The 18,149-nt window shown below is 40.0% G+C and overlaps 1 protein-coding gene across 2 annotated transcripts in view; it reads right to left on the bottom strand.

Annotated features, from left to right (window-relative positions):
* Nucleotides 1-17,723, bottom strand: part of LOC116820643 (carbonic anhydrase 3-like) — a 30,736-nt gene extending 13,013 nt beyond the window's left edge. Inside the window, exons 1-5 of one of the 2 annotated variants that reach the window (XM_032773275.2) lie at nucleotides 17,555-17,723; nucleotides 16,837-17,034; nucleotides 6,869-6,987; nucleotides 2,922-3,014; nucleotides 573-638 (exon numbers count right to left, since the gene is read on the bottom strand). In XM_032773275.2, coding sequence (XP_032629166.1) covers nucleotides 573-638; nucleotides 2,922-3,014; nucleotides 6,869-6,987; nucleotides 16,837-17,034; nucleotides 17,555-17,585 — 507 coding nt within the window. In that variant the 5' untranslated portion in view covers nucleotides 17,586-17,723. Of the gene's footprint in view, nucleotides 1-572; nucleotides 639-2,921; nucleotides 3,015-6,868; nucleotides 6,988-16,836; nucleotides 17,121-17,554 lie in introns of those variants that run through there. The other variant, XM_075061976.1, reaches the window with a different exon arrangement.
* Between the last annotated feature and the right edge of the window lie 426 nt (nucleotides 17,724-18,149).

Here is an 18,149-nt window from a genome sequence, read left to right as displayed (position 1 = left end):
ACTTTGCAGAAGCAAACTCTTAAAAAGGTGAATGACATAATCAATGTCAGATGTATTGTGAAAAGTGAATTTTATTTTAGTAAAATGAGAATGGACCCCACCAATGTTGGTCACAGACTAATATTTTTAGAAAATACTCAGTGGTTGCATTTACTTCCAGTGTTAAAGGTAGGCCTGATACTATAATTCTTATGCAAACTGAGCTCCCTTCTATGGGAATTCTGCCTATATAATGGGACAAGTATGGGACAAGGCCCTTAGATCATTAATTAATCTCAAAAGCAGTTTAAGATAGAGTTTGCAACATAGTTGTGCTAATTATCAACGAGAGCTGCCTGGCAACTGATCCATAGCTCACTGAAGTCAATGGGGGACCTTAGAGAAGTGAGAGGAGGAATTACATTTCTCCTTAAAGAAAAAAAGATATTCTGGGCTATAGTCACCAGAATGCTCTGGCTGCTATGTGTTGCTGGAACAGTGCAAAGCAGCCAGAGCAGACTAGTGAATCTGGCTTTCTGATTTTCCCTACTGCAGCTACTCAAGTAACCTAATATAATAAAAACTGTTGTTACCTTTGTTTTAATACCATTTATTTCTTCAAGAATTCTCTTCATCTCTGGTTTGGGAGTTTTTCCTACCTGTAATGCAGGAAGCAAGAGTTGAAAAGTAGATATGCCAGCTGCCTTTTTCCCCTTGATCATTATAGGTCACGACTGCATGAAAAACTGAACTTGACCCATTTGATCTGTCAGTTTAATTAGCAACATTCTCAGAGCAGTGATGAGCTGCCAAAATCTTAACAACCGGTTCCCTATAAAAAGTTCTGATTTAAACCGGGGGGAGGGGGGGAAGCGGGGAGGGGCCGAGGCAGGCGGAGACATACTCATGCGGCTGGGGGCCCCTGCAGGGCCTGGGGAAAATTGCCTCCCCCCCAGAGGCCCTGGAGCTTGCAGCCCCCACCTTTACCTTGCCTGCAGCTCAAAGCAGCAGGACGACTCAGGAGCTCAGCTGAGCTGCCCATCTGGTGCCGGTGGCTGGCCACGCTGCAGCTGGGGGGAAACAGGGGAGGGGCCAGGGGAACCTCAGCCTTCCCAGCTCGGAATCCTGGGAACAACAGGATGGCTCGGCCTGCGGACCAGAGTTCTTTGCCCATCCCCTGGCCCTTTAACAACCGTTTCTCCACGGACGTCTAATTTTAGCAACCAGTTCTTGGGAACCGGTGGGAACCGGCTCCAGCTCACTACTGTCTCAGAGTGTTTTGTATGGAACAATAACAAAATGTTGCACCTGATGGGAGGAAAACACCCTGAATAATATAAGAATCAAGTAATTGCTTGATTTTTCATTGTAGTAGTATTTGCTAAAACAACATACCAGGCTCAATCATGCTCCAGTTGAAGTGACTAGTATGACTACCATTGATTTAAGTAAGAGCATGGTGGGCTCCCAATATTGAATATAAACTTGATGCAAAAGAAAAACTTCTGAGGATTAGCAGCAAATTAGTTTCACAGTTCACACAATTTTGACTTATAACAAATAGAAAATGTATAGTTTCTTTAGCATCCATATGTACCATTTGATGGTAATTTTCCTACCTAATGCATGCTTTAACTTTATGCAGTAGCCTGGCTTTATTAAAAATACAACTATATGCCAAGCTGATTATCCAGGGAAAATATGAGCAGAAAGCTGATATCTCTGCAAAGGATCTGATTTCAGGTAAAGAAAAGAAGAGAAGAGCAAAAAATACAATAATATGACTCTCTATATTTCAGAAGAGTATAACAGTTTATGGGAAGGCCCTGGGTAGCACATTACTTTTAGACTGTAACTTTTCATCACTGAAAGAATGGCTTAGAATATGGTTCGTGTCACCAGTAACGCAAATTTGTCCTTATTCTCTTGGGCCTCATTGTGAATCCCATATAAACCAGATACCCATTGAAGTTTGGCATCAGAGAAATATGTCTCTTTTCACAACACCACCACATAATTTGACTGGTAAATATTCAAATTTACCTAATTTAATATACTAAAAAGGCTCAGGGTGTATTTGCAGAGATGTGTGGAGAAGCTCACACAGCACCGGCTCCTATTACATCTGCTAAGAGGCAGTGCTCTCATTCCCTCAGTCTCATAACGGACACAGAAATCCCAATGTGAAAGAAAAGGACTACAGACTTTCAACAACTGAGGGTCTTTCACTATATAACTACTACTGGACCCACTGAGTTTTGCCTGAATAGAGCTAAAGAACTCAGGAAGGATCTCAGATTTTGGTCTATTAACATTAGAAATAAGCCCAAATCAAAATCTTGGAATAAATTCCACAGTTACGAGGAAGTATGAATTTGGACCAAATCTAAACTACCTGGCTGGATTCCATTTCTGCAATGGGCTGAACCAAAACCTTAGATTTGAAAACTGAGAAGATTTTGATCAGGAACCCAATATAGAGTTTGAGCTTGGGTCTATCTCTAACTAACATTGATGAGAAATGAGTGGCTAAAACCCACCATTTGAAACTAAAACTATACACCTACCAAGTAAAACCGGTACAAGTGATACTGATACATGCTGTTTTTTGGCATGTTTTTCTCATGGAAAGATTAAAGCAGAATCTTTTGGAGAGATCCTGGACATGGAAATCCGTCGGTGAGTAATACAGGGCACTGCTGATTGCTATTGGACAGCCACCTGCTATTGACACTGCACCCCCTGAGCAGGAGGCGTGCACCCTGTGGTTATGACGTCTTCCTCAGTCCTTCTATTCACATCAGAACATAATCCAACATAACCCACCATTCTGAACATGTCCTCTAATGTGATCCAATATTGGAAAGTAGACTAGAAACCTTTCTCCTGCAAAGAACCAATATATGCAATAGTACAAAGAAAGAATGAGCACTTCTACTTACTTGCAGAAAAATGCCCAAAATAGCCACACCATCATAGTTTCTCAAAGCTTCAGCATAATTACTGTATTCTGAATACCAGTGTACCAAGTGAAGCTATAACCAAATACAATTAAACATTAATTAATACTATTCTGCAATAACAAGCCACCAAGAGCCCAGTGTTGCATTCGCTGTGCACCCAAGCCTCTTTCAATAGGGTGAACAGGGAATGCAGGATTGGGCTCCAAATGTATCACTGCATAAAAAGAAAATATGTATAAATATGTCCTATACCTTCCACAGCTCTTTCATGTGCTTGTGCTTTTGTAGCAATCACTTGTCAGCTATTTTGGGTTCAAATAAAATGTAAAACTTAGAATAGGGAAACTGCACAAAATATTGGAAAACTTGCTTAAAATTAATCAGATCATGTAATAGAGGAGATGCTTACCCATGCATGTAATTGCATATGTGCAGAATATGAGTTATCCATTGATGTTTTGAATCTCAACTGAGATTAATGAAATTCAGGTTAATGAAATTCTAAAAGAAGAATCCTAATTCATGTGTGCTTTATAGATTATTACTTTGTAGTTGTCTGCTCTATTCCCAACCCTGCACTGCTAGGGAATGGACAAGGTGACCCCCTCCCACTTCTACTTTCTGCAATACTGTGTTTTCAGGAAATTTTTCAACATTTATTTATCCTTCCTGAGGACTTATATAGCTTCTAATATCACTGTGGTATTGAATACATATCTTCATGAGAACTGGACAAACAACTGATTTTGCAGTTCAGTAGCAGTTCCAAAATATATTTTTTTTAAATTGGTTTGATTCAAACCAAATGTGAATTTTAGGTGAAATGACGAGGTCTGTTTTAGGTCTTTTCCACAGCAGGGATTTGAATCCAGGTCTTCCACAACCCAAGAAAGGACCCTAACTGCTGAGCTAAAGGTTATAAAGGGGAATAAACCCACAGCAGCACCTCCTCCCCACACATTTTCTTCTTGCTAGTCTATGACTGGCCAAAAGTATTTGTGTTAAATTTGTGAATAATTTTAGGTGAACTGAAACTTTATCTTTGGTCAAATGAAATTATTAATCAAAAACAAAATATTCACCCAGCTCTAACCTTTTATATAAAACAAATATGGTATCATTGCAATTCAATCCAACAAATCGAATCCAACAAAACACCACTTAATTTACCCAGGATCATGGTGGATTCTCTGTCACTGGCAATTTTAAAATTAAGATTGGATTTCTTTCTAAAAGATATGCTGTAGTTCACACAGAATTATTTTTGGAAATTCTATGGCTTCTGTTGTAGAGGAGGTCAAGCTAAATGATCATAATGATCCCTTCTGACCTTGGAATCTATGACTCAATGAATAACTGTCCCTGAATGTGGAATATAGTAGATTGCTTAATTTTAGGTCTGTTGATTAATCACAGTTAACACATGCAATTAACTCAAAACAATTAATCACGATTTTAAAAATGAATCACGATTAATCACAATTTTAATTGTACTGTTAAACAACAGAATACCAATTGAAATTTATTAAATATTTTTGATGTTTTTCTACATTTTAAAATATATTGATTTTAATTACAACACAGAATATGAGATGTTTAATGCTCACTTTACAAATATTTGCACCATAAAAAAGATAAACAAAAGAAACAGTATTTTTCAGTTCACCTAATACAAGTACTGTAGTGAAATCTCTTTATCATGAAAGTGCAACTCACAAATGTAGATTTTTTTGCTACATAACTGCGCTCAAAAACAAAACAATGCAAAACTTTAGCACCTACAAGTCCACTCAGTCCTACTTCTTGTGCAGCCAATTGCTAAGAGAAACACGTTTGTTTACATTTATGGGAAATAACGCTGCCCGCTTCTTATTTACAATATTACCTGAAAGTGAGAACAGGCGTTCCCATTGCACTTTTGTAGCCAGCACTGAAAGGTATTTAAGTGCTAGATATGCTAAACATTCATATGCACCTTCATGCTTTCACCACCATTCCTAAGGACAAGCTTCCATGCTGATGACACTTGTTGCCTGGATACATGTCCTCTGGAATACTGGTTGAAGCATGAAGGGACATATGAATCTTTAGCTCATCTGGCCCATAAATATTTTGCGATGTTGGCTACAATAGTGCCATGCAAATGCCTATTCTCACTTTCATGTGACACTGTAAAAAAGAAGCAGGCAGCATTATCTTCTGCAAATGTAAACAAACTTGTTTGTCTGAGTGATTGGCTGAACAAGAAGTAGACCTGTGTGGACTTGTAGGCTCTAAAGTTTTATATTATTTTGTTTTTGAATGAAGTTATTTTTTGTACATAATTCTACATTTGTAAATTCAATTTTCATGATAAGCAGATTGCACTACAGTACTTGTATTAAGTGAATTTAAAGTACTATTTATTTTATTTTTACAGTGCAAATATTGTAATAAAAATAATATAAAGTGAGAACTGTACACTTTATATTCTGTGTTGTAATTGAAATCAGTATATTTGAAAATATGGAAAATATCCAAAATATTTATATAAATAGTATTCTACTATTGTTTAATAGTGTGATTAATTGCGATTAATTTTGTAATTGCATGATTTTTTTAATCGCTTAACAGCCCTTCTTAATTTACTTCTGTGTTGGTGCAACATGTTATTATGAAGGATAAAAGCAGCATAGCCTAAGGCCTCCAATTATACTCCAGTAAAGCACAATTTACTCCACAAATTCATTCTCCTCTATACAAAGACCTAGAGGTCAAATCTTAGTCCTGAAAACAAAGGCAAAGTAAAAGCCCTTTGCTTGATGGAACCAAGCAGAAATCTGGAGAGATAGAGTCCTCCCATTCAGCCTGCAACTAGGAACTAGCATAGCCATGCAGTTTGATCACGGCTGATGCTAGTAGGCACAGACAGGATAGAAAAAATCATCCATGGCCCCAACCACAAGGTTTTGGGCCAATGGATCTATGCTATGCATCTGGTCTGCCAGCATTTCTCCTTATGGCAAGCTGTTCATAAACACCATAAAACTCAGCACCATGGCATATATTAGGGTTTCAGGGCGGGAACACTAAGAGGCTGCAGCATGGCTTCTTATATAGAGAAACCATGGTATTTCCATGGTAGTTTGGGCCTTGAACTCCCACGTGGGATGTAGATAGAAACTGGAATTTGTTATTAATTAACTGGTCTTTGAGTATTAGGGAGAATTTAGGCCCATAGTGAGTACATACTGGGTCAAATCCACCCATTAATTTCAGTGAGTTCAGAACATAGTAGTTTGGTGCTTTTACACCAAAATAGCAGCAAATATTTGTTTAAAACAATTCTTGACAAATAGATTGATAAATTTAAAAGCACAGATATTTAGAATGTGGAGGATATCCTCCACCACGCTGCATCCATTTTAAGGTACGTCCAATTTTGGACCTCAAGATAATTTAAATGTCCCTTTAACAAGCTGTTTCCCTCATCTGTGAAAATATATTATGGAACTATAATTTTGCAAATAGTTAGGACAATATCAAGATGTATTAATGATAATAAACAAGTAAAACTAGCAAAACATGATATTTTCACAAGTTTGAGAAAAACAAAACACTTTGCCACAAAAGCTGTGGTTGCTGCAAAAAACAGCAAAAGATCTTACTGAAAATGGTAAATATCAGGCTGGGGCATAGTTACAAAAATTTACAATTTTGCCAAGGGTAGGGGTTTGTATTTTAGTTGTGAAAAGCTGTGTTTGTTGGCAGAAATGATTCACTCTGATTTATATTTTTGAATATTCACTGCAATAACAGGTTTCATACACAAACCAATAAATACAAATAAATACTTGAAATTGAAAATGGTTCATGTTGTCCAGCTGCACAATAATTCCAAATTTCAGTTTGCACCATATGCTAGTATATAAAAAAATGGGTCCTACCTCCCCCGCATATTTCACTCCATCCACAATGTGCTCAGAGCCATGGTCATTAGAAGAACCCCAATGAAAGTGAAGTTGACGTAGTCTGTAGACACCTGGGAGTGGTCCATTTCTCAGCACTGCAATTGATAACCCACATCAATATTTGGCTCAGAACTTTTTCAGGAAGCTTTGCTTCACAAGAGAGGTTCATATATTTACCAGAGAGGAGTCCAAACCTTTAAAGTGTTGAGCACCTCTTACAAATTCAAATTATTTCAGTGTAAGCTGAGGGAACTCAGCACTTTGCAGGATCAGGCCTATATCCTCCTATAACTAGGGTACATAGCACTATTTGATTACATAGCTATAGAAACTGCCATGAATCAGAGTCAAACCATAGAATGTGATGCCAATTACCGAACAGGTCCCCTTCCTCTAACAGCAGCATGTACTGCAGTTTGGAGATGAAGCATGCTAAAGATGGCCAACTATCCTCTAGCAAATGCCCTTCTGCAAAATTAACAAATCTATGCTGATGATTTGATGGGACTCTCTCTTGTGAAACTTGCTCTAGAGAGGCCATGCAGTATTACAGGTGTTGCAGAGGTGCCAGAAAGTACTAAAGCCCTGCCAAAGCTTTAAAAACTAATATGCTGCAAGCAATGCTTAATTACAGCACAGTCTGTTGTCTCTGGGGAAAGTCTATTTCTTGAAGAAAGGGCAGAAGAAAAAGGTAAAAATGGATGAATTAGAGAAGTGGCTACTGAGCACGCAGACAAACTTTTTTCCTTGCAGAAGTTCTGTAGGTGTGATTCCCATTGCAATGTGGTCACCAAAGAGGTCATAATGCACTAACGAGCCACTATTCCAAACACTGGGAAGGTTTTATTTATAGACCACAAAGAACAAGATAAGTGCATTTTGACAATGTCATCATGGTGAGTAGTCAAGAATCCACACATACTTTCCAGCTAGTAGGTTAGGGTCTGACCCTGTCAAGCTCTGAGCATCCTCAATACCCATTGACTTTCATGGAATTTAAAGGTGCTCAACAACTTCTAAAAGAGGTCCAGCACTTCACAGGATTGGGTCCGCATACATTAGGTAAGGACAATTACATCCCTGGATCTGAAAAGACAGGGAGTAAGTCCATGTCCAGCTCTTATCTGAAATGTCCTAGGACTAAAGCATCTAAAGGAGGCCTATCATGTGTTCTCTCAGAAATGTAATACTGTAGGCAGTTTGTCAGCAGGATCAGTAGCAGCTGTCAAGGCCATCAATTGTCCATTAAAACAGACTTGGAAAACCAAGTAATCCTGTTTTAGGGGAAATAATGACACAGTATTTTCACTTTCGGACTATCAACAGTCATTTTAACTCTGGCACCAGGTGAAGCTGTAAGACATCATGCCAAAAAAACAAAAAAAAGCTTTTCTCTTCTATAAATAGGGTTTAATTTGTGCCTCACTGATTTTGATCCAGATATAATGACAAAAGACTATGGCTTAACTTTAATTCATAGATTCCAAGGCTAGAAGGGACCACTGTGATAATCTAGCGTGACCCTATGGTATAACACAGGCCACAGAACTCCACCAAAAACATGAATGGAGGCTATCTTTTAGAAACATGTTCAATGGGAGGAAAGAGTTTCTCTTGTTTTGTTTTGTGTAATACATACTATTAAAGTATAAAGAGAAACTCTGACGGTAACCTTTAACCTAGTAGATGAAATCTATCAAATACACATTTTACAAAAATTTGGGAGTCCAGATCACAAGGACCAAACATAAAGAATCCAAAGATCAGGTCCACAGTGGAGATTTCTACATGGCTTAAAAATTAGTAAGAGGGACCTTTATTTTGTTTCAGCTTTGTAGCCTGGACCAAATTCTTTGAAACTGTTCTGTTCCTGTGCTGCAAGAAATGAAAGGATGGAAGCTCACTTCCACTTTAAAAAAACATTGGATGGTACATTGGAACAGGTGTTGGGTAAGAAACATACATATCTCCTTTGAAATTGTACTTGGAGATGAAGGGAACATAATGTATCATTATATCGCTCATATAGAATTACCTGTTGTTAAAATCAAAGGCAATCTGTTTTTATACATCAGGGAATAATGGCACATTATTTTCACTTGTGGAAAATATCATCTTCTAAGATTTGAGATTCACAGCTGCCAAGCTGAACGTGTCCCCATATGAAGGTCTCCAGTAATGTTTTATAAAGGTCCTGTCATTAAACCAGTGAACTATGAACAATGCTGTAGAGATGTCACATCCTTCCTGCTGCTGATGCTCTCTACGTGAGTGGACCCAAAAGGAGACACAGTGAAGTCTGCAGTTTCCTTGTGGTTTTATCCTAGCTCTGGCTTTCTGGGTCCTGCAGCTGTAACAAAGAAGATGTCTACTCCATCTCTTCTATCTATAGAGTTTTGAACGTATTTCTTTAAGCAGGCAGGGATGCGGATTTTTGAGTTCTACCATCCATGATCAGATGAAGCAGAACAAGAGGACAAGTTATTTGGGTTGTAGCCCTCCAAGACAAAAGAAATTCATATCCTTTGGGGTATTTTTTCTTTCATGGTTCCTTCATTTTCAGGAAATCCAATTTTAACACTCTGATGGATGAACACATCATCAGGAGATATGCCAGTTTTGAAGGTGTTTCTGATATTCCATGAGTAGATGAGCAGTAGATGCTAAGGGACTGTGTAAAACATTTACATCCACAAAATATTTATTTTATGAATTGTGTTGATTTGGGTAAGGAGGTTTGCATGTCCAATTCCTCTGTTACCTCAGAAAAAAGAGAGGTTAGGACACAAGTACATAATTTAACAATGGCTGTAGAGTTCCCCTCTGACATTTTATAGATAAAGAGAATCTCAAAAGGGTGTTTTTATATTCTATGTTTGATTTTGCCCACAGAACAAAATTCCTATTGTAGGATGTGTCAGATGCATTCTTCCAACCTAAAAGCAAAAGTGTAACAGCATGCACCTGAAATCCTGCAAGATTACCTGACAACTTCTATCTATCCATGAGAAATCCTTAACTGCAGAATTATCTTGCTGCTATCTTTACAAAAGGAATGGAGAATGCATCTTTCCTGCAACTTTGCTTGGGAACCTTCAGAATCTGAATTGTTGGCAAAATTCCATTACTAGAGTCTCTCATAGATGAGGAATGTTTCAGGTCCTGAAGGGTGGGTTTACCACCAAATTCTCTGCCCTGGAATATGTTGAGCAGTTTAAGTTTCCAGATGTTATGGACAGTGGTCAACTATGCTGATCTGGTTTCCAACTGTCCTAAGGAATAGAACAATTATAATATTTCCAGTATTATTTCCCATACCATTCTTTTTTTGCAGTCTAACATTTTGCTTGCTGCTTTTGAATGCTGTTGCATATTGAGCAGAGGTGTTTAGGATAAGATGAATAACTTATCCTGTACCCAGGATAAAAATGCATCCCACAGGACAAACACAATTGCCTTTCGATGATACACAATTGCCAGGAGAGCCTGAAAATTTCCCCATAGTTTGGATGCATAGGAATGAAGAAAATGGTTGAGTGTAAATCTGTTTTTCATTGAACTCCCCCTTTTTAAACCTTAAATTTGAAGGTTGACCATGAGAAATGGGTGGGCATTCATAAACAGCTGCATGGACTTTGCACGCAAGATTGGATTATATCCTTAATGGACGTAGGCATCATGAAAATAGAGTTTATTTCGCCACCATGAGAGTTTTCCTTTGGCAGTACTTCTAGGTCCCAAGAAGCTGGATTTTCTGTTATCTTTTCCTTTAAGTCTAGGGTGAGAAAGCTGTCTATATTAATTTGCAAAGTGAGGCCCCCTTGCTCTGGTTTGATGCTAAGGTGTAATTTTAGCCTGTCTGATTCCTATCACAGGACTGATACCTTTTCCAAAACCTAAAGCATTCCTGCCTTTGCTGATGACTGCTTTGGCTGTGGATTGGAAAAGAATCTCTGCAAGTGAATATAGAGTGCTGCACATAAACAGGGGCGGCTCCAGGCCTCAGTACGCCAAGCGCGTGCTTGGGGCGGCATGCTGCAGGGGGCACTCTGCCGGTCGCCGGGAGGGTGGCAGGCAGGGTGCCTTCGGCGGCATGCCTGCGGAGGGTCCACTGGTCCTGCGGTTCCACCGAAGCTGGTGAGGTGGTCTGCCTTAAGATGCAGCACACGAGTGAAGGCTGAAAATTCTCTTACAGGCTGGATATTGCAGCCTCTTGATCTCCTTCCTTCTTGCCTTGAGGAAACTATATAAGCCACTGGTGATGCCCTCTTTCTTCCATAACTCCATCAATATAACTATGCCTCTGGAGGACTGAATTGTTTGGATTAGGTACCCCAAATGGTTTAAGCAAAACTTTTCCTATCCATAATATCTGCAATACTGCATCCACCCTGGCATTCGTAGCACAGCAGTGAGTTTGGTGTGCAGGGTAGGCATTTCTGTAGCCTCTTCAAAGAGAATGTCCCACATTCCCTTCTTCTAGTTTAGCTCTAGGCAACCTCACATACACAGCAAGGACACTTGGAAACCCACAGTGCACATAATGTTTATAATGTCTTATTCACTCAGCTATTTCTATCCTATTTGGGAACACTTTTCTGGAAAATTAAAAGAGGACAAAAGCTTCCTCTACATTGAGAGTGTCTGGAAAAGCCTACACTGAAATCCCAATCACACCTCTCAGCTTCTTTTCACGGTGTCCAAACATGGGATTACAGAAAAGGGCAGACAAGAGCCTCCTAGCGGAGCTCACAGGCTCTCTCTAATGATGTTTCTGTATGCAGCATTTCTGGTGGGTTGGAGGTGGTCCCGTCAAAATGGTATTGACCTTCTTTAGGCATTTAGCTGAGCGTTTGGCTTTATGTGTGGGCTTTGGTATCTGGGAATTTCCCATAGTTTATTTCTGAAGGAGAAACACTGTGGCCACAGCAGGGAATCTAGATGTGACTCCCTTACGATTGCTGTTGTTGGGCCCAAGTAACTTGGCTTAAGCCATTGGGATGCACCTCTCCAGAGATGAAACAGCCCAGGAGAGTGGTGTTAGAGAAGTACTCACAACATTTTGGATCCCAGAGAGCTCTTGGTCAGTGACTGATTCTTACTATGTATGTTTGTACACTGATCTTAGATGGGATCCTTGTCACTATAATAAATGTTCCATAAATAGGAGAGGATAGTCTAAAGTACTTGCTGTGTAGTGTTCACAGCACCTATTTAAAAGAGATCTGTGTCACAATGTGGAGCCCGTAACTGTGAGTGCAGAGATAGAAGTCTGGTGGAGTGGGGACTCTCCATTTCCTGCAGCACCCATGGTTATCCATAATGGAGCTGTTTTCTGACCAGCAGGAGAGTACATTTGCATCAAAACAGTGCAGTTTTTTAGTTTTCAGTGAGGTTGGCATAGCCAGTGAGGGTCAATGCTGTACAGGCGGATGCAGCTGAGGGGAGTAGAGACTCTTCCATGTGGCTCATCTGTTTGAGGTCAGGTGACAAAAATCAGTTTGCACAGAAGATCAGCCCTGTTTATAGACATGAGGAGTTCTTATCCTTGCAAACAAGTCTTAAAACCCTTACCTGTGGCCAGATCTACAGGGCTAGGTGGTAACTCACAAAGGAAGATAATGAGGCATTATTCCTCAAGATAGAAAATGTTGCTTTACAAGAAAACAAAGGAACATTATAGTTAAGAAATATTACAGTTCATTATGTCAATGATGAATTAAGAAAAAGCCACACATAAACAAACATTTGATGAGTAGAAGTTATCAGTACCCCCATAATCATAATTACTAATAAAGTCAGTTAAGCATGTTTCTAAAAGGCCTTCAGTACACAGTTACATCATTCTCATTTGTAAATGGAATTTTCACTCTAAGCAACTTTTCAAAAGGGAAGATAACACCAAAAGAAATGCAGGGTTTATTGTAGTAAATTTGGTATTATTGAAGGATGAGTAGCACTTAATACACAAAGGAAAAAAGTACAGTTTTCTCACACAGTTTTATAGTACACATCAATGATGACTTACAACCCAATAAATCCTACTCTTTCAGTTCAGGGCCTGTTTTGAGTAGAGACTGTTATAAAATTAGCTCCCAAATTCATTGTCTTTTGTGACCTAATGCAACCTGTGTCTCCAGAGGCAGAAAACATGTAACCCACTCCACTACTGCAGCCCCAGAAGACTTTGTTTGAAGAGATCTCAAGGTTTGATCTCCAACAACAGCATGGAAGATCAAAGTTAACATCAATACAATTCTTAAATCCTGTTGGGCCTAAGCATTGCTGGTCTCAAATTAATGCTTGTTATCATACATACTGAACTGCTTAGTGTTAAAAGATGTGCTAAGCACAGAGGATTTAGCTTTGTTGTTTGCGATCCATTGGTCGTATGTAAGCAAAGCCTTATGCTAGGTTTTAGCCATGCAAATTCTTCTAACTCTTATTGACTTTAGTAATACTTAAATAAATCATCATAAATAATTTGCAGTTATATAAAGTCTTTCACCTAAGGATCTCAAAGTGCCATTCAAAAGTAGACTAGCATTGTTATCTTTATTTCCCTTTTATATATGAGGAAACTGAGGGACAGAGGCTAAGTAACTTACCCAAAGTCACACAGCAAATCAGTGGCAGAGTTGGAAAGTCTGCTAGCAGAGTTTCCTGGCTAATGAATAGACAATGCTGACTCCCTATAATGTGAATTGTGGGACTACAGGAGATAGCAAAACCTTAACGGGTTGTTCTTTAATGGGTTTGGAGCTCTCTACATTACAAATGGCTTTGTTTTAACACTCAAAACTTTATGACAAGGCAAGGAGCTGGAACCATGAACATGGAACTGGGAATATGGAAGCAACTTCAACCTCATAACTTTTTGTAAGATTAGATCAAAACACAAGTCCAAGCTCAGGTTAGATTTTTCCCAACTAAAAAGAGTTATTACTATTATTTGTCCTCATTATTTCTATGATTGCAGAAGCCACAAAATGAACATATATTCATTGAAAGTTGATAAATATAACATTCTTTATGAAATACCAGCATATACAATTCTTCACATTAAAATTCTGCTCGTAAACGTTTTATGAATGAGCTACATCCAAAGAGAAACATTTCTAAGATAGGCTGTAATGAGGCAGTGGAAGATCTGGCAGGAAGATAAGGGGGAGACTTACAGGAAAGCGTGTCTGAATGCTGCATCTCCAGCCTCCTGTCTTGCAGCCATCAGAAAATCAGTAGCGGAGGGAGTACAGATGGACACAGAATTTGTGCACGGAGCGTCAGGGGAGATGCCAGAGGTATTTGGTGGAGTGACAGAGCTAGAAAAAGGAGCCTACCCTGGTCAAGCTCCCCATGCTGGACACTCATCAAGGTGCTGTGGTTGGATCCCAACACTGGATTTATGTGCCTTTAAACTTCGCTGGGCCTCAGCAGGCCTCAGACACTGACTCCGTCTCCAGCCTCTCTAGCACATTTTCTGAGTACAGTTGCTCAGTCTGTTGCCCCCTTCACAAAAGTGGGACCTCATGATCCAGCTGCCCTAGACCCCCAGGACCAGTCCTAACTCCCTCCAACACACCCAATACCTTAGGCACTCCCTTTTGCAGAGCTACACATTTTGAGGACTCTGGTTTACAGTTTAACACTTCACGGACACATGATAGTTGATGCAAACAGGCATAGATTTTGCAGATAGATTTCTAAAAAAAACCCCATCACTCTTGGTCACTTTTTCTCTCAGAATCAAACACCTAATGAGAGCACTTAGCCTGAAATAGACAAGTGCAAACTCTTCTGCATTTTGTGACAGCAGTGGAATCAATATAATATATTTCTTATGTGTAAGCATTTAATAATTTACCTAAGATTATTACTAATATTTATTTGCTTGACAGTAGTCCCTAGGGGCTGCAGTCATGTCAGGGCCCCATTACTTTAGGCTCTGTACTGTGTGACCCTGAAGAGTTTACAATGTAAGTATGCGATGAGAGATAATGGGTGAATGCAACAAACAGATGAGAGCACAAGGAAACAATGAGACAGTCCTAGTGAGCATAATCAGCAGTGATTATGGAGGTCTTTAGTATACTGCAGCTACATATAATGATGTAGCTCATCAATGATAGAATTCTAAAGCAAATGCCACTAAAATGAATTTAATAAAGAAAAAAATTACGCATTAGAAAGAAATGCTAAGTGATTTCAGTGAAGGAGATTTGGTTTTGTCTTTGCTAGAGAACTAATCAAAATTCCATAACTATTCTCAGTCTGTTGTGTGCTTCTGTTTTTTATTTTATTGGATAATTCATCTTGTATTCATTTTGACTATCGATTTGTGTTCATGAACCCATCAAAGTTATAAAAAAAAAGTTAAGATGTATACACACAAATATTTAAGAGCATTGAGTCTTTTAGCAAATTCTCTCATACTGATTATTGTCACTACTAGCAACACAGTAATAGTATTGGAAGCTTACAATGCAGATTAAAAATAATATCATATTTTGTGCCAAAAGAGTCCGGTCTTTCACTCTACAATATAAATGGACAACCATTTGTTTTCCCTTTTTTTAGCTTGGTATTTCACGTATTACAAATAAATGGCACAATCCTGCAGACTTTATACTCAAGCATAAGGACTGTTGCATGGGGTCCAAATTGGAGCTAGCCGAAAATCAGATTTGCAGGAAATGTCAACATTTTAAACTTTGTTTTCCTTTTGAAATGTTGTTTTCTTTCCAAACTGAATGAAGTGGTTATCTAGACTACATCTTTATTACACGTTAGGGAAGCGATTCCCCTCCTTGCGTACACATGCTTGTACTAACTCTCATCGAGTAGGCATGAGTACAAATAGCAATGAAGCTAGGGTAGTATGGACCGCAGCAGCAGAGGCACAGCCTAGCCATGACAAATATAAACCTACCTGAAACCACTGGGCACTTACTTGGCGCGACTAAGCCTTCCCTCTGCTGCTCCCCATGGTACCACAGCTACACTAGTATTTATACCTGTGCTAGCTCAATCAGAGCTAGTGTGAGTATGTGTACACAGGCAGGGGAAACACACCCTTAGCTCGTAGGGTGGACATAGTCTTAGAAAAAAATCAGTTTTGAAAATTTTTCATTTCAGAATATCAACATGTTGTGTTGGAACTGTGTAGCTTTGTTTCAAATTTTAATTTATGAAGTTTTTCCCATTTTAATATTATTTTCACATTATTTCATATGTCATGAAAAAAATTGGTTTCTTTCAACAAAACAGCCTTTTCTGACAACAAACTCTTTTGACAATTTTCCTATCAGCTCTACTCCAAGTATTACATATTGTTTCTAACGCTTCTTGAGATGTGTTCACACAGCAAGGTACTTTGTGAACAGAAATTATGGCTGTTGCTAATCTGCGTTCAGAGATATTCACTAAAAAGCTCTGCGAAGATGAAAGCAAGTTTTGATTTCTAGAGCTGTAAGAATTAGAGTGGCAACACTACATTCACTTGATTTCCTTTTTAACTCAATAGTGAAGCAACTTCATAGCTTATTGACAGCAACTTTTCTATGAAGTATAGCCAAAGGTATCAGTATGAAATTCCATTTGTACAGAGATGCTAAATGCTGCTGGCACTTCTTAAAAGGTATTGGCATGTCTCTCAAATATGTATGGCTGTTCTAAGCCTGAAGAGCCACATATGATATGTGCAGCACTTTGCATGTGGTTGTAAAGAATTTGCGGGCAAAAACGTTAATAAGAATGGTGATACAGTACTTTTAGGGTGTTAATATTTGCTTTAAGGAGTTCATTTTAAACTGAAGTATTAGGGGGGTAGCTGTGTTAATCTGGATCTATAAAAGCAGCAAAGAGTCCTGTAGCACCTTATAGAATAACAGATGTATTGGAGCATGAGCTTTCGTATAATTTCTTCAGGTAAAACCCAGACTAACCTGATCTATTGAAAGTATCATCAAACACAACTTTGCAGGTTCTCCCGTTGTTCACTATGGTCCTAGCTCCGACAGGATCATATCCAACACACCAAGGCAGAAGTGAGGGCTCATAATGGACCTCTTTGGAATTGATTTCAATAGGTGACTGATTGTCTCCTTTGGCAATAGGGTAATATTTGTGCCAATGTTCAGGTCCTAAGAAGGAAAAAATGCAAAGAAATGTCACGAAAATCTCTTCCATTTAGGCATAAAAAGTTGACATCTGTTTAATACAAATACAAGCAATGTTATACATCATTCATACATCGCCTCGCAGCTATGCCATTCACTGCGGACATTTTTCCTCCTTTTGGTTTTCAGACGGAGGCATCTGAAGCATTAGCCTTGACTCCTTCTAAGAAACTGTTTTTAGAGATGAACATGTTGCTTAGCCATAGGACAGCACCGCCCCTTACAGCTGGGGAGCTGCAGCCACCTGGATTGCTGCGCTCCAGGAGCTGTCCAGTATCCACTTCGCCGGGTGAGAGGAGATCGGACTGGGAACGCGGTTGATCTGGCTGTAAAGTTGTGCCCAGATTTATTATCATGGAAGCAGAAGATGCAGGATCCAGGAGCCAGCCCCCACCTAGCCCAGCCCAGCCCCACTGCTTACAGCGTCTGCAGACAAGCGGTGCGGACAGATGCTGAGAGCGGAGACCGCACTGCCCTCACTCACCGTTGTCACTGTCATAGCCCCACTGGGCCATGTTTCCTCTGTGCCGGGTCTCAGCGCTTTGTGCCTGGGCTGCTCTGCCGCTCCTGCAGGACGGTGGCGCTGGCTCCACCAGGGGCTCTTATAGGCTCCCGCCAACTCCGTGCCCCAGTTGACACCAGCAGAGGTGAGAGGAGACGCGGAGCGTGTCTCCTGCTGGCGCGCAGCCCGCACAGGGGCGGAGAGAGCGATCCCCTCCCCGCCAGCCCCCACCCTCTGCTTCTTCCCGGGGGCTCCCCGGTCGGCCCAGGCAGCAGCCGGGCAATTAGACCAGCCTGGCGCGGGTCTGTGCGCAGCGAGGGCCCTGCTCGCCAGCCGCTCAGCGCCGCTTCCCTGCCCTCAGTGGTCGCACCTGGCAGGCTCACGCTCCGCAAAGCTAGTTCTCTGCTTGTGCAGCCGGCTGCAGCATCTGCCCCGGCTCGGGCTGCAGCCCCGCGGGATCGTTAGTTCGTATTTGTATTGAACGAGGGGTTTGTTTGATCCTTTGCCCACTCGGGAGGTGGGTCTGGGAAGGGGGGGCAGGTACAACTGATGCTGAGCGGTTCACACATTAACCAGA

The sequence above is a fragment of the Chelonoidis abingdonii genome, chromosome 2 (genome assembly GCF_003597395.2).
Source record: "Chelonoidis abingdonii isolate Lonesome George chromosome 2, CheloAbing_2.0, whole genome shotgun sequence".
Lineage (NCBI taxonomy): Eukaryota > Metazoa > Chordata > Testudines > Testudinidae > Chelonoidis > Chelonoidis abingdonii.
This window is presented reverse-complemented; position numbering and strand designations above follow the sequence as displayed.